General features: G+C 38.0%; 1 protein-coding gene across 1 annotated transcript in view; it reads left to right on the top strand.

The window, feature by feature from the left end:
- Nucleotides 1–26,957, top strand: part of CNTN1 (contactin 1) — a 244,648-nt gene that overhangs the window by 207,019 nt on the left and 10,672 nt on the right. The window contains exons 20-24 of the mRNA XM_056341602.1: nt 3,260–3,494; nt 7,103–7,206; nt 13,628–13,814; nt 15,311–15,423; nt 16,579–16,735. Coding sequence (XP_056197577.1) covers nt 3,260–3,494; nt 7,103–7,206; nt 13,628–13,814; nt 15,311–15,423; nt 16,579–16,735 — 796 coding nt within the window. The remainder of the gene's footprint in view (nt 1–3,259; nt 3,495–7,102; nt 7,207–13,627; nt 13,815–15,310; nt 15,424–16,578; nt 16,736–26,957) is intronic.

Raw genomic sequence — 26,957 nt, 5'->3', positions numbered from 1 at the left:
TAAGTATGGCATCAAGTATTTACTTCCCAAGAATCTTGAATACAATGTCTAGCAAGTGTTTTTGAATAGAGGCATTGGATTTATGGAGCCTGTCTGACAGACAACAATATATCTATCTGTAAGGCTAAGATAAAGGTGTATATTGATTCCCTCAAATGTGCTGACATTTGCATATGCTACTCAAAATAGTCCTTAATTAAGAACAGAAGAACAAAATGTATGGCAGGTTCACATTTTGCTGCCAACCCTCTTTCAGCTTTTGCTATGATTCATAAGCCCAGGTTGAATGAGACAGCCAGAGATGCAATCAAAGCTCTTCTAACTCTTGTTTTGAAAGAACTGAGAAAGAGCTAGGAGTGGCATGCCCATTCTTCCTCGTTTTCCCCCATTTGTCTTTCCCTCTTCTATTTTGTTTTTCAAAGTTTTTATTGGATACTACAAACTATTCAGCTAAGTATACCTACTTATTATGTACAACTGTTGGAGGGCAAGCTGTTTTCAACATTTTATTTCAGACCTTCCAGAATATAATTTTTAAGCCAGTCCTGGCTTTCTAAAGTTTGCTCTGGCTAAAAATCATTCTGAGTCTAGGGCTGCATCCACGCTGCTTGCTTTGGCAGATGAGGTAGGATTCTTGTTTAAGCAGCTACATACAATGACAGATTCAGAAGACGAGCTATCAAAGGTGACCCAGTCCGTGAAATCTACTTTTTGAATTGCAAGGTTGCCTATGAATCTAAACTTCGGTACATGAAGGTACATTAGCTGTTCTGGGAAACTCAGCATCCAGTTTTTACCTAATCTGCAGTCAGACCTGAGGTAGAAAACCAACGAAAACATGAGTAATACCTTATCCAATAGGCACACTCAGAATAGGCCTGACACAGGAAAAAAATATGCATATAAAATAGATTATCTAGTCGTTTGGGTTGGGGTTTTTTTCATAGCTGATTTTTAGTTAAAGTCTTCACCTAGTGGCTTGTTTGCATCACAACTAGAGACCAAATATCCATCTCTTTTTTCACGAGGGGTTTCTTGAATTTAATCTCTTGGCAGAGAGATAATTACCAATTATACTTAAGGCATTCATGTGTTCTCAGAAGTCATGTTGTAGGTAGCACGTTCCCACTATCTAAAACTTCATTATAATTCAGATTTGACATATATTGTCATTTCATCTGTGTTCCCTCAAAAAGCCAAAGAAATTATGTATCTAGAGAACTGCAGTCAGCTGCATCAGCCAGTTGTCTTCTGCAACATGGAGTCATCGTTAGAGTACCCACCCAGGAAGCAAGTGGCACTCAGGCCAGAAGATTGTCCATACGTACTGCGTGTTCCAGAAGGACTAGGGCCCTAACCCTGATCATGGTGTGCTGAGGCCACTTTCTGGTTTTTGGTTGAACTTAGCCGCTGTTCTGCTAGAGATGCAGTTAAATATGGGGAAAAAAGAACAGCAAGCAAGAGGAAACCTACTGGCTACTGAACTCTGCAGATGGTAAATCCTGTTGGATGCTGGTTCTTACTCACCCAACTGCTTGTATGCAATGATGATCCCATGCTGAAGCACTGTGTATAGGGAGCTTCATCTAGAACCAGCTTTCTGTCCTCAACCAGCTGAAGGTTGCCTGCTTTTAGTATTGCTGTTTTGTTATTCTTGTAACTTCAGCTCTGATGTTGCAGAGTAGTGAAACTTCACAGCAGCAACAGAGAAAATGGGATGCAATAGGATCTGACAGCTAGCATACTCAGGGCAAGGGTCAGTTAACCTTAAGTTGAGTAAGGCAGAAGTCGCAGCCTTTGGTCTAATTCTGTACATTTCTCTTGGAAGCTTTTTCATGAAGAAAAGAAGTTCCATCATTGTTCCTATGTCCTTCTCAGACATTTTTCAGATTTTGATTTCCAGCCTCTGTGTTTGGCTTAATTTTTTTCTTGTTGAATTATGTATACTAATGTTCTAATCCATGCATTATATTTCTGAAGTCAAAATTGAAATGTTTCTATTGTTCCAAAAATCCAATGTTTTCACCAATTATTTTTTTCTCAGAGAATCTTTGGAGTTTCATTCCAGGTTCAAACAAATACAAACATCAGAATTACTGAGCTAGGGGTTTTCTGGGCTTGTTCCACTATTAATATCTAAGGTCCATAAGTCCTTGCTCAGAATATCTCCATACATGTTGGCTGAAGTGCTACAGTAGTGGGCAAACACCTAAGGAGAATAATTAATTTCTCTTTGTTGCACTGATTCATGACCTTTGCCTCAAGATAAGTTATTTCATCTCTGTGAGGTTTACAATATGTAAGCTATGATGAAGGTGATGCAGGAAGGGTTTTTTTTAAAAGTTGCTTCCAGTCAGCCTTCAGATGCACTGATGAGCAACATGATTTTGACCCGTTGGGTGCACTGTCTAGCAGTTGTGTAAAAGACTCCATGGACTGAGGAGGGATCACTAAATGTAGAGCTTTGGTAAATGAAGGAAAATTCATTATAGTAGATTGTCTTTCATAATTTTATATTTTCCAGTATTCCTAGGTATAGGAAATTAGCTATAGTTTTAAGAAATATTTTGCATACGTTCCTTTTAATACTTATGCTGAAAGTGAGAATCATTTCACTTAAACTTTTTCCAGTTATAAACTAGGTAGGTAGTCTAAACCAGCAACTGGACCCACCTCCATCATCAGTGAGAAGTGGTAGGATGAATCATTCTTTGAACATGTCCATCCCTCTTCATCAGCTGTGCCAGTTGCCTAGGTGATCAGCTTTAGGTAAATTAATATAATTTGGGCCAGCATAAATTTTCTCTTCTCTCTCTCTGTTCCACAAGAGTATCTATCTACAGACATGTACATGGACCCATATACTTGCACAGTGTGTCTGTGTTATATATCCATTATCACTTACTCCTTAAGAAAGTCTTTTTCCTAGCTACAGCTGATAAAATTTTTAGTACACAGTCATTCTTGTTTTCTTTCTATAGGAGATAACGTGGTGTGCCTTGCACTGAGTTTGGGTGAGGAACAAGATCTTGAAATGTTTTAGTAGCAGATATGCTACTACTGCAAATCTGCATAATGAAGATGGTATATTTTTAAAGGAGGTGGGAGAAAACCATAGAAGCAAACCAGGAGAAAATGAACTTTAGTTCAGTGTTTTTACAATGAACATGCCACTGCTTTCTGTATTATTTATTTTTCGTTAGAGATCCATTTATTGAGATGGCTACAAAAATTAATGTTTTATCTTCTGCCTCTTTAGCCTTTGTCAAGAGAGTACCACTATGGCAATAACTTTGGTTATATAGTGGCTTTCAAGCCATTTGGTGATAAAGAATGGAGAAGAGTTACAGTTACTAATCCTGAAATTGGCCGGTATGTCCACAAGGATGAATCAATGCCACCTTCAACCCAGTATCAAGTAAAAGTGAAAGCTTTTAACAACAAAGGGGATGGACCATTCAGTCTCACTGCTGTCATATATTCAGCACAAGATGGTGAGTAAAGGTTCCAGATAAGTTTTACACTGAGGGTCCAGATCATTACTACCAACAATATATAGAGAACCTGGTCCTTGACACTGATTTATATAGCAAGGAATGTGTATATTGCTCCCACAAAACTCTCACAGTTGTTCTGAATAAACAGCTTCAGACTCTGTTTTCCATGTGATGCAGAGCACTTGATTGTACTTGCTGGCAGTGAGCAATACACAGAAGCATTCATGATTGTTCACAAAGCTTGTTAAAAGATTTAATAATTTTAAAAAAGAAATTATGATCTTCATATTGATTGCCTAAAACATTTGCATCATTATCCAACAGTGTCTATTTGACATATGTGTAATTTTTTTCTTCTTAATGGACCACACTAAAGCCTATTATTCTAGTAGATCAGTATCAGAATTTATCTCAAAAATGTGAGGGAATGGTAGTTCATTTGTATCTAGTTATATTTCCAGCATGTTTAGACTTAATATAAATTATCCCTGCCACATTCTTTGTTCTGGTTTGGATGTTAGCGCTATTAAGTGAATAATTTAATGAAAACCTCTTTGACATTTCACTAAAAACTTTTTCTAATTCTTACTGGAATTATTTCATATGCTGTGATCATTAGGATTGAAGTTTAAGTGACATTTCCAAACTTAGCGGGAGAGTGAAAGTACTAGAAGAATGTTTACCTTAAATCAGAAGAAATATATACAACTCCTAATTGCAACATAATCACTCAAGCCTGTTACAAGAAAATGTGGTTTATTAATTTCTGCCAGAAACCCAAGGAATTGCTCATATTTTTCTTTCCGTAGAGCAGAATCTCCTTCACAAAGTCAACAGATCCAGAACAAAGAGCCAAGAGGAGGGATATGATAACAGGGCCACATTCTCACACTTCCGACTCTGTTCTTTACTCTGTGTACTTTATGGGAGATTTATGTCCGTGATTGCCATTGGCTCTAATGGGAACTTTGCACACAAATTGCCCACACACAGAGAAAAGATAAAATAGTCCTTTTGTTTCTTACAATAAATCAGGATTCAAGCTAGCAACACTTCGCTGTCTGAAGAGGTTCATACTAATCCTTATTCTCAGAAAAGCGTACCTTAGCATTTCATCTTCAATAGCTGCTGCAGCAGCAGAATGATTGGTTTCGCATTTGTATGAATGAGTTAGTAAATAGCTATGGTGTAGTAAAAGCCATGTCTGCCAAATAACATTTCAATATCCATCCTTTTTCAGGGAGGTTATGAACAGCTGACTGATAAGCTCCCACGTGTTCATTTTAGGATTGTACCAACCGTGTCAGGGATAGCAGTGTGTTTGTACAGCTCTCTAAGTTCAGAAACATGGCATAGCCTAGTAGCTCCAAAAGACAGAGAAAAAGCAAACATGCAGTAGTGCACAGATAAAGAAGTCACTTCAGTGGCTGCTGATGTTCTAACATAGACTTTAGTAAAGTCCAGACGCTTTGTAGAAGTACTTGTGGTGAAGTAATGCCAGATGAAGGAAGCAAAAGGAATAGAAGCCCAGTGAACTTACTTCTTTTCTTTGATTTCAAGCACACGAGTCACCAAAACAGTCAAACTCACAGTGCTCCAAACCTTACCAGTAGTGCTCACAGCTCCTCTGTGGAGCTATGACCCTGGCTACTGACCATATCAAATCCAGGAACTGCAGGGTGGGTTAGAAGGAATTTTTCTAATAGGTGTAAGGGGAGTTATTACGCAGAGCATTCTGCAGTTTTGTGCTGGCCTCAGAACTCATACATAGTCAGCTTCAAACCTTGTAGCATGCTTACTGGGTCTCAGCCTTAACTTTGTATAGTTACACCCAGAAGATAATTGTGTGATGACCACTGTATTTTCAGTGAAGCCAACATATTGTGAGGCCTGTGTGGTTGCTTCATTTATTGGTAGAATTATTGAATTAGAGAGCTGGAGAAAAGGAGCTGAGATCATCTTGCTGGCTCAGGAGAGACTGCAAAATATTTATAGAACATAAATGCCAAATAGGCATATAAATTATTTGGAGTTCATAAACAACCATAAGCAGATGAAATATTGTTTAGAATATTGTATCAGCAAAATCCCTGGTAGTTGGAACATTTCAATATGAAACATTTTGGCAAATTCTGTAATTGATACAATGGAGAAGAGTCTGACAGTGATTTGGGAATAGATTAGATGGTCACATCTATTCCACCCATACTTCTGTACCTCTGAATCAGCAGGTGCTGTTACTACCATCAGACAACACAACTTCTCAAAGGTATTAGTGAGATTTTAAAGCAATATGATCAGACAATATTCCGTACGCATATGTATAAATATGCATACATACATAAATTTAATGACAGCTTTTCCACTAAGTTGCATATTTTGTAATATATGTATGTGTGTGTGTCTAACTGTGGGCATCTTTATTCACTTTGGTGACTGAGGAGTTTCTGTGTTCCCACGTGTGTTAAGCCAAGTTGCATATCTGACAACTACCTGCTGTTGCTAGTTGAGAGTAATGACTGCTAGTAATGAGTGCACAGGCCTTTTGCTTATCTAAATGCCTGTCATTGTGAAAACAATATTGCAATAATATATAATTTTTAAATTACACATTTGCATTATTAACAGCCATTGAAAGACAATTACAAAAGGTAACTTTGCATATAAGATTATTTTGTTGCCTAGGATACTTTTCATGAGAGATGTAACTGATTTTTTTCTTAACAGTGGCTGTTTTGATGCATAGTTGACTGGATGCCCAGTTGGAAGGTTTAACTATGTGAAAGCTTTTCCTCAGCTCAGGCTGCCATGCCTGTCTGTTGCAACTTGTTTCAAAAGATTCAGGACAGAGAACTGTTCTTAGCTTGGAAAACTTTTATCTTTTATAAACCTTGTTAGGTTTATGCCTTTTTAAATCGCTCACTTAAAATGCAAGCAGCAGTGAAATTAACAGCTTCTTATAATGAAATGAGAACTTAATATTTTAACTCCTGAATAAAAGTGGATCACATTATAATCGTCTGTATTCTGTGTGGGCTACTCTCCAGAACTAAGAACACACAAAAAATCAGTTGGGTGATGTGTGGGTGACAGGAGGGTGCTCTTGGGTTATTTCACACCTATGTTAAAGTTTGTATGTGCCGCTGGCCAGCTCTATATCTAATATCTGGTGTCATAAAAACTTGGTATCATCATGACTAAGTGACATACACATTAATTTTTGTGTGTAGCTAGCTTAAAAAATCTGATGTATATAATCTGTGAGCTGCTGTCCAATTTACTGAAAGATCACTGTATGCTTCGTTCTATTTATCAAAGCCTGGTTTTAATTTACACAACTTTCAGCATGGAGTCTGTTAAAGCATAAAAATACATAGTCTGAGCCAAGTAATAGGATCATTGCTTTGTTTTTATAGTCATTTCCCATACAGATAATCACTGAATTTAAAGTTTACTCAAGTAAAACCAGATTAAAATCTAACACACTTGGGTCCCTGACACAAAGAAAATAATACAGAATACTGAAGGTGAGAAGAGCCCTTGTAAGTGAGTATAACAATATCACTGTACGAGATTGTGTATTTAACATGTGTTTCATCTTTCAGCTCCAACTGAAATACCTACAGATGTGAGTGTAAAAGTTTTATCATCTTCTGAAATGTCTGTTTCTTGGCATCATGTTTCTGATAAATCTGTGGAAGGATATCAGGTGAGTTTAGAGGTGACACAGTATATCTTTTCATTCATTTAATTTCAGTAGTTAAATGCAAGAACAATTTCTACTCTAGCCTTCTGTCTCTTAGGGTTCACTTCTCTTCAGTTGTCATTTGCTATACAGTTCTCACATCCTGAGAAACATTTTTGGCGCTGTATGCTTTTATTATTAAAACATGAACAAATGTATGTGCTCACTATTCAACTGAAAAAAGGCAGCATTATTTCATAAAAGAATCTACTCTATGTTACATAATTGAATGCTTATCTGTACCTTCTCAAACCATACTGAAATTAAGTTTTGGGTGCAATTGTCGACAAGGGCATGAAATAGTAACTAACTTGTGGCCCATTTAAGTTATTAATATAATTCACCTACAAATCCTGTAGTAACTGGGACTATATGACAGATGCCCACAATCAAGTATAACAGAGATAGTGCTATTGTGCAAGACAACAGTGGTTTGTTCCTGGTTACTATTCTCCATGTGAAAAAGAGCTTCAAGGTATGTTCATCTGCTCCAAGGCTAAGTGGTACTACCGGTAAAAATTGTTCTTGTCCTTGTACAGAGATGACAACAGCCACAGGGTGGATGCAACCAGAAATGGCCACCTAGTACTCCAGCAGGGAAGTCTTAACATCATCCACACATAGTGGATGCTGACAAACACTGCAGTGCACAACTGGCTTACTTTGGCTGCACTCCAGAACAGGGATTTGGGCCTTAGTTTGTTAGTGATCTGCTTGGTGATTTAAGTTGTTGGCTGCTTGCTGGTAGCTGCTGTGTTCCAAAATGAGCACATACAAATATGGAGTAACCTCATGGAATGTATTTTATAACTGAAATCTATGAATAAATGATCTTTTCATTAGTAGTACTTGTTTCTATATTTCCTGATCTCTGTTTCTGTCTCCATGAGATGTATGTAATACTTTTGGTGTACTGTAACAAGATCATAGTGAAGGTCTCAATAGGAAGTAGTATAGTGTCCCATATAAGCTTGATTCTACACAGTACATGCATAAAGTTTTAAAATTACAAGCAGACACTGGGTTTGAAATTAAGACACTGACGTCAACGGTAACTCCTAATTTACTAAAACAGCCCATTGGTTTGGTGTTTCTTTAGGGACTGGGCAACTAGGATAGGATAGACAAATCCATGATCATAACTGAGAGCTAAGTGGAGTGCCCACATCTGTGAGCTCGAGCCAGCCAGCCATGTAGCAGTGTTGCAGTCCTGAGCTGGGCAGTCTGCAAGGAGACTGGGCACAAAGCCTGTGCACCTTGATAAGCAGAACAGACGCTCAGCAGGCACATACCGAGGGACTTGTGGGGTGTGGAGAGAGTGGCAGCAAAGAGTGCTGGGAGAGGCTGGGACGGCAGTAGCGATAGAACGTGATGATGGATGTTGAGAGTTGTAACAGGGAACAGTGTAAGAAGGCTGGAGGGGTAAGGATAAATGGGGAAACAACATGGTGGAAGAACATTCCCACAGGCAACCCACTTCTGGCCACTTTTAAAATTTTATTTTGTTTTACATGAAGCCATCTGAGTTGCTGTCAGGGAACATCAGGGAAAGAAGGGAGGGGAGAGGATTCAGCAGGAAAGAACAGGATGCACAGAACAGTCAATCAAAAGGGGAAAAGTTGGAAAGAATCATGGAGGATCCTTGGGGTTGAAAAGAGGTAACTGCTGTTTTGAGGAAAGGTGAGGATACCCTGGGAATGTGGAGACCTCTGCTACACAGACTATGGATGTGCAGGGTGTAGCCTTATTTTGATAGCTGGAGTGTAGCTTCATCCATTCATTCCTAGAGAAGTACTACACTTCCCAAATCCAGTGTGAACTGGGTGGCTTGCTTATGTACAGTGAGCAGTGGCATTAAAATATGAATTTCTTCTCTTTTTTTTCTCCTTTTCTAAAACAATCTTCTAGTTATCAGGACTGTGGAAAAAATTCCTATCTGTCTACGCCAGGGGTCCTCAAACTTTTTAACCAGGGGGCCGGCGTGCGGATGCAGTGGCAGGCAGTCACCTGCGGCTGCTTGGTTTCCCCCCCAGCCCCCAGTGGGGGCAGGGGGTTCTGTAAATACCGGAGGCTGGATTGAGGACCCTGGGAGGCCGTATCTGGCCCACGGGCGGTAGTTTGAGGACCCCTGGTCTGTGCAATAAACAGACTTGATAGGCATGAGTTACTGCCCCACAGAGCTTAGTAAGGTATTAATTCTGAGATCTTTCTCTGTAAAGCAATCACCAGCCTCATTCTAGTAAAAAGAAAAGCAGCAAAGAACAAGCCTGTGCTTTTACGTTGATAGCAAAAAGAAAGTCTTGTGCTCCTGAAGATCAGGTCTCCCATCAGTCCTGAAGGATAGGACAGGGCTTTTCTGGAAGGTCAAGGCTGCAGATAGCTTTTGTGAAATTACAATACAAGTTGTGAGGGAAGGAGCACTCAAACTACATTGTAAAATTGCAGTGAATATGTCTGAAGGCCTATGTTTCTATTCGCATCAAGAAATATTCCAATATTTATTATTAATTACTGTTCAGTTGTAATACCAGGTTAGCAGAATCCCTCATTCACCAGAACGCCTTCTCGGTTTCATTTTGGTCTTTATTATTACCTGAAAATTGCATGATTGACCTTTTAAGTGCTAGAGTTTAAGAGGTGGGAGTACCCTGAGCAAAGTATCCGAAGGTATTTCACCTGTGACACAACGCTTTTCACACCAGGAGGAGTCAGATTTTCTTGACACTAATGCATACTGTCAAGATGACTGCCCTCATGGTGATGAGTGTGAGCTGATACATTTTGCCATTATAGAGGAGTGTCCTCTGTTCACACTTAAAAAAGAGATAAAATATGAAAACTATCTCCATCCATGCAGAGAATTTAAGATTTATGAGCTCTTACAATAACCTGCCAAAAGCCATAGCTCTTCTGTGCATGTAGTACCAAAGACACTATCCGTATTTCCCACTGCTTCTATGCGATAGATATGTGTTTATTTTATTAAACACATTTATCACTACTCAACACCATTGTCCCTTGTTTACTGAAATATGCTATTAGCATTCTTTCTTAATATGAGTACAGTATTTCTTTTATGTCTCTCCTATGTAAAACTTTCATCAATATGAGAGCTATTGTTTCATCATACGTACAGAAACAATTTCTGATGTATTTCAGTATATTAAAATTTGAATGAAAGAGAGGACCATGTAAGAGAATGTTTTTCCCTGATTTTAGCATGGAGGGCTGCACTAATTCATGATGGCTGAGGCATTCCTTCCCACAGGTCAGTGTTGGCTTATCACCTACTTTAGAGCTGGGGTGAAATACCCTCCTGTGTCCCCTGGGGATTCATTACCTATGGATTACTCTACCAAGGTAAATGCAGAGCATCAGGAAAAAGCTGGCTGTCCACAATTATTGTCCAAGCAATTTAAGAAAAATAGAGGGACTACTGAGCAAAGTGGGGAAATGCGACCTCTTGAAACAATGGGGCATTTAATTCTAGATGTCACTTCCACAGAGGCAATAAAGTGAAATAAATTTCCAAGTTATTTCAAGAAACTTCGAAATTGTTTGCATAATAAGTAAGAGAAGTGTAGGAATAGTGTAAAGAATACAGTACTTTTCTTAGCTTTCAAGGGAGTCATCTTACTTCAATTTTTTTTTCTCTTCAAACATAGTTACAATGATCCAAATATGTAGATATGTCTGTATATTAAATGAAAAGATAAAAAAGAACATTCTGAGTTTGTCACACACAGCTCACACACTATAGTAGTTGTCCACAACATTGCAGCCAAGAACAATAATATTTGGATTTAAATTAAATTTAATTTTTAAATTATGTAACTTCTGCTTGAAATGTAATGTGCTCTCAGTGAAGTAATTTACATTTTCATTCATTGTTCTTGCTTGTCTTGTCTGCTGCTCTATATTACTCATTACATTACACCCTTAGCATCACTGTAGTGCAAATGAGCAGTAGGATTCTAGAAAGTTTTGCAAGTCAGAGGTATTCAAAGGCTTCTAGCATATGCCTCATGATTAACAAAAGCTTCACATAAAGAGTATTTGCCATCTTTAGGTAAAGCAGGTACTTAATTAGCATAATATAACATAATAAAAATGAATAAATTAGTCTTCAATAGCCAGTTAATATCAACAACAAAGCTACCATTGGTCCTGTCATAGCTAATAAACTTTTGGCCACCTAGAACTTCACAGACGTCCCTTCGCTGCAGGCTGGAAACTTGTTTGAACATAGGGACAGAGGTAGACATGACGTCCTCTAGCTCCAGATGTACACACCCTCTCACACTTGAGTCAGTCACTTAACAGCTTATGGTATGCAGCTGGTTGCATTCAACAACAGTTTATCTGCAAGAGTTTGTTAATTATAATCATATTTTAAAAAAATCTGACTTGAAGATCTTAATCAGACCTTCAGCTGAAATGATTGTGATGGTTTCATATCCATACCAGTCTGAAACCATTCAACGGGATGTTGCCACCTTGCTGGAGAAGCCTGCAGGATGGATTGGGTCCACATTCTTAACTCATTTTGGGGCAGAAGCTGTTGACTCAGCAAAATAGCCACCTTGATAAGTCGGAATTTCACGAGTGTGTCTACGTTACAGTAAACTGATGTTTAGGGGGTGCTAATGGATTAAACTTCCAAAACACTGTGCAGGACATACATTTATATAACTAAAAAATTACCTGTTTGTGCCTGCTGAAGGCAGGTATGTATGCAGTATTTAAAAATCAGAGCCAGCCTGGCCTGTAGATAAAATTCTCTCTACACCAGGAAAGAGTGAGAAAAGCCATTAAGATATTATCACAGTATAAGTAACCTCTAATACTGGTGGGCAAGACTGAGGCAACAAATATTGACAAGAGACTTTAGTATTTAAATGAGAGTAACTTCTGTGTAGTGAGATTGGCTATTACCATGTCCAAAGACATTTGAAGTAGGTGAAGAGAAATCCTCTACCTCACCTCTCATTTAGCCACAGTATGTTCTCTGAGGTAAAAGAAAAATATTTGTATTAAACGTTTTAATGTAAGCATGAACAAGAGAAAATAAAACCTTGCTAAACAAGGGTTGTACCCATAATGTGTCAAGAGGAGAACTGCAATATTAACACCTTGACAAACTATCTGCTTTTCTAACCTAATCCTTAATGAAGTTTCCAAGGAAAACTAATGTCAGCAAAACAGAAGATTAAAGTGGTTGCTATTTAAAAGATGAAATAACAGGATACATGATGTCACCAGTCAAATCTTACAAAGCAAGATTTTTCCTAGAGCCTGAAATTACCAAGAACATTAACCTCTTCCTAAAAAAATTTTAAAGTTCCTCATATAGCATACTCAAAAATCATTATGGAGACAGGCAGCAGCTGAGCAGAAACGCTGAGAGTAAAAACTCAAAACCAAAATATAATGGGCATGGCTTTCCACTCTTTCAGGTTAGTGCAGTAATTTAGTCTTATGCAGACAGTTATAAACCAGACCAAACCCAGAGAGTGACAGTGGTTTACTCTCATTTGCATCTCACAGGCCATGCAGAGTAGGACCCTGTGTGTGTGATGGACCCTATGGAATGACATAACTCCATAGGAATTACTCTCTTTTAAACTGGTGCTTTGTAATGATTAATAAATTAAAGTAGAATCAAACAATTTCTTGGAGAGAAAAAAAATTTAACAGATTTTGTGTGTACAGTTAATTGACTTCGAGTTTTAAGATGTTGCAAGCTTACATTGATGCTTTTCCTGTAGTATAAGAATTTTCAGGTTCTTTCTTATTTACTTTTACAAATGTCATATGAATCTGTCTATGAAATCTGATTGAATTTAGCCAAAGAACTTTAGAAAATGGTTAGGTACACATATCTAGATCTATCATACAGATAACGTGACTGAATACTTCTCATTCCCTAGACAGAAGTACAAAAAGATTAAATTTGTAAGACATTTTAAACAAAATATTGTGAAAACATTAGAGTTTAATCTACACTGTAGTGTAGGAAAACAATATTAAAGTTCAGAGTAAAATGCTCAATCAAAACAGCAAGAAGAAAATAGTCTTGTTCTCTGAAGGCATTTTCCACCTCCCAGACTTCTAATGACTTAGCTGAGAACAAGTTAAACCATTGTGAGAAAAGTTTTAATAATATATAAAATTTGAATTTGTTTCTATTTCTTTATGTCTATATACAACTTGGTTAAAATCACATCCTGCAGAAGGAATTCCATGCTATTGCTGTTTGATTTCTTTTACCTCGCCTATTACCCCAGAGTATGTAGTATAGAAATACCCAGCATACATTATTTTTTATAAACTTCCTTTATGACTAAATATGTTAAATGTAATCCTTCAATTTGCTTGCTTACAGATTCGTTACTGGGCTGCTCATGATAAAGAAGCAGCTGCACAGCGGGTACAAGTGAGCAATCAAGAATACTCAACGAAACTGGAAAACCTGAAGCCTAACACTCGCTACCATGTAGATGTTTCTGCCTTCAATAGTGCAGGCTATGGACCTCCCAGTAGAACCATCGATATTATTACCAGGAAAGCACGTAAGTAAACAGAGCATTAGGTCAAGTAGAATGTCATGTACTTCATTACTGAATGTTGCATCACATCCGTTATGTTTTCAAACGTGACTTCTCATTCATATACCCAATGTTCTCCCTTTACATGGTATTGGTTCTTCATCTGAAAATATCTACTAAGGCTCTCCTTCCTCTCTTTTGTTGCCTTGTACAATGTGGGTATCTTACAAAAGGCGGTAAAGAGGCTAAGTTTATAGCCTCATAGGAGGGTCAGCAACAAGCTCAGATCAGGTTGCTCAGGGCTTTATCCAGTTGGATCTTGAAAAGCTCCAGGGACAGACACTGCACAACCTTTGTGGGAAACCTGTTCCACTACCTGACTTTTTCTGAGCATCTAGTCAAAGCCTTTTTTAATCAAATTTGTGCCTTTTGTCACTTATCCTCCTGCCGTACCACTTTGAAGAGCCTGCATTCTTCTTGATAGCCTCCCTGTAAGAACAGACAGGGGGGTCTTAGTTCCCCTCCAAAGATGTCTTTTCTCCAGGGTGAACAAGCACCAGCAAGTGATCCAGCTCCCCACCAGGTTGGTGGCCCTCTACTGAACTCACTCCAGATTACGCGTCTTTTTAGTACCAGGGGACCCAAAGCTGGACATGATTTTCCAAACAGTGAATAATTCAGACCAGCTATTACTTAGGCAGCTGCACGCTGTCTTTCTGTTTAATCAGTAGTGACAAGGATTATATTCTGACAATTAAAATGTGACCAGTTGCCGTTTTCAGTAACAGTAGAGGGAGCCTGGATCAGGCAGCTTTGAAAAGTGGGTGATCTGAATTACACCCTTAAATTTACATGCCATAATAGGTTTCTGAATATAGCTCCTGATTTAATGATGATACCTAGCACTAACACATGCTGAGCAGTGTTCAATTAAGAAATACGTGTTATGAATTTAAAACACACTTACATGGGCTAAAAATACGTACAACTAATTTGAGGATTTCTGTCATTAAATAGTGCATTGTGCAACTTGTACCTGCAGGGTTCGTTTGTATTGAGTAAGACTCCATTTTATAAGGTTATTGTGTGAAATATAATTAATGGTTTCTGCAGTGGGGTACTCTGCTTTCTACTGAGTTAAATGCTATAGAAATGCCTTTAAATGGTTAATTTAATATTTAATCTCAATGAATAAATCTGACTTAAGCCGCATTTCTGGGAGGTTCTGAACATAGCTGCATGCCAGCAAACATACATGGTCAGCAACATAGTGAAGGGTAATGTTGGCCACTTCCATTCTGGCAGCACAGAAGGGCAAACCCACAAGGCAGCCACTGCACAAGCCATCCAAAATTGCCTGGCTGGAGCTGTAGCAATTCATTCCAGGAAGGAGACTATCCCTTAATCATATAAAATCAGCTTAATTTCCCTTTTTACATTTTTACATGTCTTAATAAAAATGTCATTGAATGCTTATGAAATCTCATTTATGCGCACATTATGCATATGTTGCTTTTCAGCTCCCAGCCAACGTCCCAGAATTATCAGTTCTGTAAGATCTGGTTCAAGGTACATCATCACCTGGGATCACGTGAAGGCAATGTCAAATGAGTCTGCAGTTGAAGGATACAAAGTATGTTCTATAAAAATATATTTTATCTTTGTATATGCTAGATGAGGTGCATTTTATAGACTGTGTTGATTTTTTTGTACCTAATCGGACTTAAACATAGTTGCATGCTAAAGGTGAAGGTATCATGCTTGGAGATCACATACATCCAGTAGGCTTAGGGCAAAGCCAGTGGGTTTAGTCAATATGATGAGAAAACACTGAGGGACTGAAATGCATTTGGGTGGCAAGCCATATCATGGGACAGCTTAGATCAGTGACTGCGGCAACCTGGTTTCCCATATGATTACATTTATTGTCCGCTGGCTAAAAATAATGCTTAAAGAAATTGTACACTTTATAGTTCTTTCTTATACCAGTATGCATTGTTCCAGCTTTCCTTTCCCACCTCCATGGGAGCTACAGTTCCTGGAACATGAGTTCTTTAAAGTCTGGGAAGGTAGAGGAAGGGAAGGGATGTTTAACCTCGTTAGATGCAATTACTGTCTAACTAGAGCAAATGTATATACTAACTATAGGGTGTATAGAAACCTTCAAAAATTAATTCCTGTTTAACTTTTCTGCTTGCTTGGCCTTAAGAAAATTAGTATCATGTTCTACATGTACAAATTTTGCTTGAGGAGTTGAACTGCTTCCTGGGAATTGCTGATGTTGTTTCACAGAGATGATTCCAGAAGGGATGGGGATCTTTTCTAAAGCTCCCACAAGACATATACCATCGCATTTGCAAGAGTTTAACACCATTCACAAAGTTATTCACAATTAATACTTGTTTCATTTATGAAAATGGTAAGAAATTTTATGTCAGAAAACCCAGCTGAGTTCTTGGATTTTTATTTGATGCTCTTTGCCACACGGAATTATTATCCTCCATCTTTTAAATACTTATTACTTCAAATGTAAGGACTGAAATTATTTTTCAAAAGGTGGCATAATTTTATAACGGAGAAAACAATGAGGAAACATCCTGTCTAGATTCACTCTACATAAAAATGGAAAAAGTAGAGTCGGCCACTAAGTTTTGAGATATATATATATATATATGCTTCATGTATAAATAAAAACCTAGTAATTTCTCATTGACACACTGTACATATGTAACTGTATTTTTATGAAAATGTAGCACTTCAGTAACTATACTTACTATGACTTTTCTAGGTACTTTATAGACCAGATGGACAACATGAAGGCAAGTTGTTTTCAACTGGAAAGCATACAATAGAGGTCCCAGTCCCCAGTGATGGTGAATATGTTGTTGAGGTTAGAGCACACAGTGAAGGAGGAGATGGAGAAGTAGCTCAAATAAAAATTTCAGGTGAGCAGATAACATCCCTTCTTCTTTCCCCCACTCCTTGGAAATCTTGGACTGCATGTTTTCCTCTTGCACACTATTCAGAGGTGGGCACACCATTCCAGTCCAAAATTTGAGAGGTGCGCTTCAATGGTGACTGCACTGAGAACTAGAGTTTATCTTAAATTATTTCTGAAGACTCATAATGCACACAGAACACTTCAGCAGCAGTCTAGTTCAGTCCTGGAAGCACTGCCAACCTTCCAAACATCAGACTGTTTCTACTGGTGCCCCCAGTTAGACTGTCACTTCTAGTGGTGTCCTACATGGTGCAGGCTGCAGGCTTAAGACATCAGCTTGCAATAATGCTACAGATCCTAGTACTAGTTGCCTCTCTCTGTATGTCATTCCTTTGTCGGCTGCTACTCAGAAGAAAGTAATTGAGAAAAGTGAGTAGTCCACAGCGATCCACAGACCAATTGGTAGAGAAGTTCCACTTTTCAGGGAAGAGAAGTGCTGTGACACAGGGTTAAATAAGCAATATGAAATGCAACATGCTCAACTTTAGAATGGTCAGGGTGATTATTGAAGAGGGGAAGGGAACATGGCTCAGGCTGATTCAACTTGTGCTCTGTGTTGACTCCAAATACGAGCTCAGACATGGTCTGCACATCTCTTTCCTGTTAGTTTTGTAATTTATGTACTGCCTTAGCCCACAGTGTATGAAGTAGAACATAAGAATAAATATCAAGGACTTGGACAGTGTCTTTACAAGGTTATGATATACACACTTGCATTGTATTCTTGTCTTTTTAATTAAAAAAATGAACTTGGGGAATAGTAAGGATTAAACATCAACAGCATTCTTGTCACACAGTCAGTGCAACGCGTGCCTTTTAAAAAAGCAATGCCAATGCTATATTATATGTGTACTGTCAGAGGAGCTGCCCGTTCCTAAAGGAGTGGACCTCTGATCTGCTGGTTTTCAATATGTACAGTTTATATCACCTAGTGTGCACTCACAGATATCACCATTTTTGCTTGTATGAAGCGTCTATTGCACTCTTGATCAGATGGAATCTGAAGGTGGAGAATCCGTCATTTGCTGGATACTTTGTTCTCATGATTAATCACCTGCACTGTTAACTATTTTTGCCTATTTTTTTCTCTATATTTGTCTGGGTTTGGGGTCTGGCCATTTTTTCTTTTTATAGCTTTTGTCTTTTTATAGATTAAAACTCTATAAAATGACAAGATAAAACTCTGTGAAAAAAAAATACTCTTTTATAGATTAAAGTCTTTTTGTGCCTGATATTTTCTCTCCATTAAGAAACGTATATAGGTCATTCAAGTGACTGTTCAAATGCTAACCAGACTGAGCATCTTGAATTTCTCTGTGATAACATTTTCTTCAAGTTTTAAATAATTGCGACAGCTCTTGTCTTCACCTCTGCTACTTCTGAGAATTTCTTTAGGAATGTAGACACTATAACTATATGCACTGTTTCAACTCTGTTGTCTGCAGAGATAGTCTCGCCTCCCTACACTTACTACTCCCAGCATTATTCATGAAAGGCTTTCGTTAGCCATTTATTTCCTTGCACTAGGCTATAAATTGGTATTCATCTCACCAGCAGCTCTAAATCCTTTCTGGAATCCTTGCTTTCCAGGATACAGTGTCCCATCCTGATCTGTGTGGCACATCTCTTTTTTCCTTAGTGTATAATTTTGCATATGGCTATAACAACATATAGTTGGTTTAAACGGCTTCTGTTTCCGTGATGCCTGGGTTTCTATATGAATGTGGTGGTGTTATCACTCTTCACTACTTTTCCATTTTTCATGTACACAGTTCCTTAGATGTGTACTTCTGATTTTAGTGAAAATGATCGGACTGTGTTTAGTCTGCTAATGTTCACAATGGAATTACACTTGAAATTCAGTGACCATTCTACAATAATTCTGTTTTGAAATCTGCCAGTGACTGAATTCTTAATCCATTTAGCATACACTCTGTTAATTGTTTGTACCATTTCCTATGAGAATGTCTTGGGGTACTAAGTCAACCACCTTGCCAAAGCTGTAATACATTGCATTATATTATCATGCCCTGGAAGAATCACTTTTCACATATTCTATGAGCTGAAAAAAAGTTGAAGAAACTGCTATCTGTAGGAATATCTCAGTTCATCTTTGTATGATACATATATAATAATCTATCATCAGTGTGCTGCAAAGACCTTTTGGTAGCAGCAGATGGGTTACTTCCCAAACTGGGAGCATAACCATTATGTAAATACAACGCTGAAGCCCAGCTGGACATTCGTGCCAGTAAGGCCTGCCCCCAGCGCACCTGTGCAGAGTTAGCACCTCTGGGAGAGTCAGCGCTCTTCAAATGTTAATTTGAAGATTTTTGTATTCCTTTGTCTTCCGCACTGCAGACAAGGTTTCAGCCACAACTTCTACCATACCCCAGCTAGACAGAAGGGGACTGTGCCTCTGGTGGCCTAGATGATTCCCTGGGCTCAGTTTAGAAAAGGAGACAAAAGACAGGGTATTCTCTTTGGAAAACACAATATACAGAGGATTGGGCAAGCTTTTCAGGCTGTTTCTGTGCTCAAACCATGCTTTTTTTCAAAGAGCAGAATGATGTGTAGTTTTAAACACCTACACCTGCCAAATTACATCTGCTGTTTTATTCTTAAAGAGATTTTCCAGTAGTGCGACAGGGTTTAGAATATTTGCTCAAAAAGGGTGATAAAGTGTTGAGAAGCTTTTAAGTAATGATGATTTTTCTCAGACACTTGCAAAGAAGAGAAGATCTAATTTGATAGGAGTTTGTGCTCAGGTGGTCAACTGGCCGAAATGGAACTTACATGTTTACAGAGAGATGTAAACAATAGCTAAGGCAAAACATTATCATAGTCAGACAGGACTATTGCCTGATTTGACCTTTAGGCACCTGATTCCAGACTTTTCAAACCAAATTTATTTCCTGCATAAGTGAATGGGGAGAATTAATCAACCAGGGCAGGGGTTCAAAATAGCCTGGATGTTGGAATGACCAGATCTTGAGCAGCCTGGAAGGCTGCACCAAAGAGAGAGGAACATCTACAAAACTGATGTGTCTTCCAGGTCAGTGTTTTCCTGCTGTTCACTGAGTATCAGATCCAAAGTAATCGACATAATACACCTGAGTTAGGTGTCTAAGCTCCCATTATACTCAGTTGTCACATAGGGTGTAATACAGAAATGTAAACAAAGCCTGTAGCGTTTGAGATGCTCCAGATTACCAAAGACATCCATGCAATGCTGGCAGGCATGATGTGATCCACAGGGGACATCAGGTCTTCTGGATCAGCAGCTGGAGGCCAGAGAGAACACCAGAAGATGTCTTTTGGCCCCCATTTCCAGTGTATGAATTGCACCCTTTTGCATTTCCTTGATTTGTGTGGCTCCTGTTGCAGTACTAGGCTACCGTGCTGTCAGCCTGTTGTAGATGTACTCTGAGCCATTCTTAGCACTTGCTGAGTTAGGTCAGAACTAAGTTTCAGTACAAGTTCAGGAACCCTAACTGGCCCTGAGGTCTTAACTTAGATATTAAAAATAGAGCACATTTTAACTAACAAATTTACATTTGAAAGTCAAATGTAAAAGAAACTAGAAATATGTTATTTCTAGCTCAATTCCTTGTCTAAGGGGAGAAACATTCTTTTATGTTTTCCTCATCGTCTTCCTTTTTCTCACAGAAAACCCAGTCACATGCTGAAGAGGGAGGCAAATGTCCTGCAGTAACTTTGCTCTCACATAACCAGTCAGCTTCCTACAGGGTACACTGTTTTAGTTGAGAATTATGTCAAGGAAATTTATCAAACACAACCATCTCACATGCATTTCTTTGTAGTGAAAATCTTGAAATATAAATGTTTATCATAAAACCACTTTCTGTAGATATGCTGAGCTGCATTTCAGCATACAGCTATAATCAGTGTAAAATACAGTCATGAACTGTTACATTTTACTGGCCAGTGCTTGTTGTACAGTTAGGGGTTTTGGGATATTTTTCAAGCCCATTATAGTAAATTAATGAGCTACACAATTTAAAATTCATTCTTGAGATACCACAACCAGTCAAAGGTTGGAACTACTTATTTAACCAAAGGAGTCTGTTTCAACGGCTAATAATAGGCTTATCTGTTTTCTTTGAAATCTGTTAAAGGCTGAGATATCTTTTTTGTCTCTTGCATGTTTTTTGGATTGCAGTGCTTCGTCATAATGCTAATATTAATGTAATCAAAGCAGTCTTGCAATCAGTAGGAACTGAGACCATGTGGTGCTTGGTTCTTTTCTCACTTCACTTGTGTAACTGCACTGGCCTCTGCAATTAATTTGTGCCAGAGTAGGGCAAAATAGAAAAAGACTCTCACATTTTAAAATTTCATCCGTGGGTGGGGGAGAGGACAGGGGGTAACTTCTGATTTGGGAAAATACTGGGGAAAAAGGAAGATACCATGCACCTTCATCTTCAAATAGAAAATCAGGTTAATGTCTCAGTTTAAATAGTGACATGGAGAAAGAGTAATTTATGTATTGTATATGCTTACATCAAGAGAACAACATTACAGCTTCTCTGTGTTTACTGCACACATATATATACACATATGAATGCCATTTGCCAGAGGCATGTTCTAGGATTCTGAAAAAGTATTTACTTTGAAGCATAGCTTTTTCAAAGGGAAATGCAAATTTTTTGCCTGTAATAACTCATACAAACGTCTTAAATATTTGTCATCATCACCATTATTATTATTATTGTTATTGTTATTATTATTATTATTATTATGGGACAATAATATTCATCACACATATTTGTATCAAGTAAATCAGGTGATCATTCACTTTTCATGTGGTATCATCAAAATCCTTTGATCGTAATTTGAGAATGTCCATCTGTTACAAAGATAGTTGTCGTAATAAGAAAAAAGAACACCACAGGTAAAAATCGTAAGGAATGCTGATTAAAACAGTCCTTTAACTGATGACAGTCCTCTGTTACTGATTTTGGAACTTACGCATCTTAATAACAAGAATGTAGCAAAAAGCTTCTACTAAACTAAAAATACGTTTCCAAAAGAGCTCTGTTCTGAAAGAACAGTAATTTTCATAATGCATTTGCTGTTGTCTCACAGCTCAAAAATTAAGTAGAAAATACTCAGAATACCCTCTAGCCTGGTACATAAGTCTGCCTAAACCAACATACTCAATTCTCTAGTATTTCTCTTGATTTTCCTTCATCATCACACTTCATTTCATCACAGTTCTGATTTATCTTTATTGCCTCTTTCCAAGCCTTACTTTGACAACTAAAATTTGACAGTTCTATACATTGCAATGTATTTAGTGGTAGAACAAGCAGTTTCCTGAAAAGTCATATTCTTCTTCATTTCAGTTTCTTCTCTTTTTGTTGTATTTGAACTCAACAGTAGGACAGACCGCAGAAATGTTTTCCTATCTAGTTACGTTTTTTCAGTCTGCATTATCCTGTGATAATACCAATGCTGTTTATTTTGTAATTTATGTGTATTTATATGGGAAAGCCTGGATACACACAAAGCATGAATAAAACAAAATTTCATTTTTAGCCATAAGACTGTGGTTGACAGGCTTTGTAGTTAGAAATTGGACATGTGTGTACATGGATTTAGAACACAACAGAGGTTTAAAAGAATAGTATCACACAAAACAAAGAGTAGGATAGGTTACTCAGCAGCAAATACTGACAAGACAGGAATCTGTAGTTGCTATACATCAGAAAACAGAAAAAATGGCCTCTGCTTGAAAAGGACCATGTAACTTCCTCCTGCTTTCATCTTCAGTCTGAGTTGCCACATGTCTGTCTGTGTGAGCTTGGGAACTGCCTGCAAAATCCCCACTAATGGTTGTACCACAGTCACATGAAGGCATGAGAACTCTGCAGTCCTTTAAACATAAGCAAAAGAAGAAATCTATGGCAACTTCATACACCCTGTTACATGTTGTAACTTGTTATGTGTTGGAGATCTTGCTTGCTATCCCCAAGCTTGCAAGAATGCTATAGGAAGGTGTGACTGTCATGAAAAACATATATTCTTGCTAGATCGCAGAAAGTAACAATACTAAAGATACTACAAGATGCTAAAAAAGATACTATAAAAGTATAGAGAAAATCACTGAGGATGACACAGCTATGGAGTAAATTCTGGGTGAGGCATGTGAGAGAGGCAAGGAGTCTTTAGCTAAAGTAAAGATGGCTAGTAAGGAGGTCAGGATCAATAGTAAGAGGTAAGCAGGGAAAGATCATTCACTTTTCTTCACATGACAGTACTCAGTAAAATTAGCAGGCAGCAGATTGAAAACTATCAAAGTAATACTATTCTGCATGGCACAAAATTAAATTGTGGAATTTCTTGTGACAGGATGTTGTGCAGGGCAAAGTTATAAATAGAGGGTTGGTCTGTCAGCCCTAATTTAAAACAGTCCTTTATTCAGCCTTTGACTCAGGAGCTACTGAACAGAAGCTACAAAGTAGCTCAGGAGCAGCTTTGACACAAGTGGGAAAGAATATATGTTCTGCGTGTCATGATTTTTTTTTTCCTTTCCGCTACATCTACTACAGACGCTGGAGTCAGTGTCCTGAGCTAAACGGGCCTTTGATCAGACTCACTGAACCTGATCATATACTCCCAGCTTCAAGAAAGTGTACTATGAAATGCCTGGATAACACTTAACTGATGGATAAAGGATTAGTTCTTCATAAACCCTTAAAAACTTTCTTTACTGTTCTCACCAGCCTGGATGTTACCCAGCAAACAACGACTGACTTTTAAAAAATGTTTAAGGAGGAGAAGAGAAATAAATTTTGGTTTACTGTGCAATCAGGAATACCTTTTTAAAAAAAATTCAGCAAGCTTTTGATGGCCACTATTTCAGTAGGACCATCAATTCACCAATGAATTAAAGGTCTGACATTCAAATTCAGTTTGGCTGAATATACTTCTTCATTAATTTATCCAACCATTGAGATATCATACAGGTACCTTCAGATTTTTTATTACACCAACACAGGAACACTGTACTCCTTCCCTTTTATAAAATAAAATGCTTGGTATTTTACATTCATTGTACTCTACCATTAGAACAAGATGGGGAAAAAAGATTGTTATTTAACTCTCTTACGCTTAAATGCAGCAACATAGCAAAAAAGAATATCACAGAAAAAATCACATAGCTCATAGAGTGAATGCCAAGATTAGTGTTTTGCTTTAATAGTGTAATCCCTTTGATGCATAATGATTTAATTTAATGCAAATGCATATTCTGCTTTCACCTCTTGGTAGGACATTTGACTATTGAACTATATTTATACAGTATTTTTAATTGCTTTGAGAATTCAAAGCCAGCCAAATAACATTTAGAGTGATTTAAAGTAATCTTTGGAAGACTCATCTCATTAATTTTTTCCCCCTTAATAATCTAGACAGGATTGCAGGCATGATCACAGGGGTGAAGGAATGAAGAAAGGAATACTTTCTAGTCATGACGATTCTTAGGTGTTTTAATTTTCAGTAGCAAGACGTGGAACTGCCTTATTCAAATCCTTGTGGTATTTTTCAGTTCAGCGGTTACTTTTTATGGGTGCCTTGGAGTGGTGGCATACTCATACCTCTCAGGTTTATGCACCTAACCTAGCCAGACTCCTTTTCTTCTTAGCAAGGAGAGTGATTCAGAAGACCTAGGTTAGACATTGCTGTAAAATACCTTTTGATAAAGCCTCTCTCTTAAGAGAACAAAATCCAGTGATTCTTTGACAAAGGCAGCAGTGATAGTTTTCCAGTTACTTCAGTGGCAACGTCTGAGGGACTTTTAGAAACACTCTAGTAGTAAGGAAGGTGCACAGCTCTTTAGTTCAGTATTAAGGAAGTATCATAGCATCTAGTTCCTTTAATAAGCACCAAGGTCTAGCATGGTGGAGAGAGGTGATCTAACAGAAGCACATAACTGTATTAACAGCAGTTAGAAAGATGATGAATCCAAAGTCTTGGTGATGGCAGATGATATAATGTAGGGCAGTGGCCAGAAATTGCAATTTGGGAGGTTCAGTCTGGACATCAGGAAGAACCTCACCCAGAGCGCAGTGCAGCACTGGAGCAGGTTACCCAGAGGGAGTCTGCAGTTCTTAGCTTCGGGGATTTCTGTGACTCAGCTAAGCAAAGATGCAGCTGACAACATCCAGTTTTGGCGACAGCCCTGATGTGAGTGGGAGGTCAGACTAGACAACCAGGTGCAACCAGGTACAACGAGGCATTTTGTGCTCCTGAAAACTGATAAATGTTTCGTTAGAAGTACATTTTGCACTGTGGTTATTTGGCAGGTTTGTATTCAAGTATAAATAGATATATTTGTTGCTACAGGTACAAAGAGTAGATAAAATCACATATTTGCTAGCTTGAACTTACCTTTGAGTGCCAGTGACCATACCAAATACTTGTATTTTGTGCCCTTTTTGTACAGAGAGATAGATTTAGATATATTAAATAGTGCATCTTATTCCATACTGAAATGCTCCGTGCCCTTTTCAGAATACTTGAGAGACTTCAATGTCAAAATGTTCTTGCCTTTAAAGATTAGTGCCATATATTATACTTTCACTGAGTTCCAAACCCTGTTCATAGAAGCCAGAGATGATGAGTTGACAACAGAGTTCTTAGAAGTAGGCACTGGAAGAGTGCTACTTGTTCTGTCTTCTGTGCCTCTTCAACACAATTATATTAAGCCAGTGGGAAAGGAAGGAGGAGTTGTCAGAAGCATCCTTCAATTAAGTTCATGTGAACATTTCAGAGTATCAAATTTGGTGCTTGTGGCTCTAGCTAATTGAGTGACTGAAGTAAGAACTTTATCAGGAGAGAAATTCTGTTAGATTAGTTTATAAATTTCTTCTCCAGAAGCATGACAATCTGCTTGATTTTTAGCTTTTCAATTTCTGGTGTTTCTAAATCAAAGCTGTGAGCCATTTTAGGTGTGTTTTAGAAAAATCCGTCTTCCTGGACTCAGGGCAGGAACAACTTGAGTAAAAGACTACTTGAACTATATTGTATATGAGGAAATATTTTGATGATACAGGATATATATTAAAAGACATAATGATCCTTTCTGTGCTTAAATTCTGTAACTCAGCATGATGTTTTAATGCAGCTGAGCAGAAATACATGAAATGTGGAATTTGATGCAGCAACATAAGTCACTCATCTGAAGAGATGATCAGCTGTTTAAAGCTGGGTTTAGGCACTGCTGGCTCATTTAGATATTATCTGTAAAAAAATGTTTCCCTGATTTATTTCTACATGAGAAGATTTTTTTCTCTCTCTCCCTAAACCAGTTATTTAATGGATTTCTAAGTTATTTTCTATAATAATAGAACCCAGCGATGGGGTGTTTCAAATCTTTTTCTGACATTATGGAGGTAAAAAGCTTTATCTGGCTTTAAAGGAAGTGTTTACACTCAGTTACAATGGCTGTTAGTACTTCTGTATCAGGACACTAAAATTATGTGCTCAGCTGGAGGGGCACGCAGTACTAATCACAGCCTTTTCTGTGTCCTCACAATCCAAAAATTACTTTCTTAGAAAGCCAAATGGAGTTGCCAACAAATGTATCAGAGTAGGAACAATTTCTACACTAACCCCCTACTCATTTTTTAATGTGTTCTTGCTAGTTTCTACCATCATCTGTTTCTCCTTTTATTTTACCCATGTTTGGAACTGGGAAAATCGGAGCATTCCCAGTAAAGATTTTGTATTAACCAGTGTACCTTTTCTCTTGTTTATGCAGCCCTCTAAGATCCTTCATCCTGCCTGTTCCTTTCTGTCTCCTTTACCAGACAACCTGCTACCCAGCTACCTTAGAAAATTGTATTGACCTTTCTGGTTTAACACTACCCAGTTCTTCAAAGTGTATCCTTATCAGTAAAAATTACATTATTTTGCTCTGGAGGCACTTCCTAGGCACTGTTTGCTCTCTTCCTTTATGCAGTAACTTTCATGCCTGAATCAAGATTTTCTCTGGCTTGCTGAACAGCAAGGCCAAATTTAAGCTGAGCTGGCCTGTTGGAATAACTTATTTTCTTTGCTGCTTCTCAGTCCACTGGTTGCATCAGTGACATATTCGCTGTGTTGCTTCCCAGCCCTGGGTGATTCTGTTGCTCCTTGCT

Source organism: Falco biarmicus, chromosome 5 (genome assembly GCF_023638135.1).
Source record: "Falco biarmicus isolate bFalBia1 chromosome 5, bFalBia1.pri, whole genome shotgun sequence".
NCBI classification, from domain to species: domain Eukaryota; kingdom Metazoa; phylum Chordata; class Aves; order Falconiformes; family Falconidae; genus Falco; species Falco biarmicus.
This window is presented reverse-complemented; position numbering and strand designations above follow the sequence as displayed.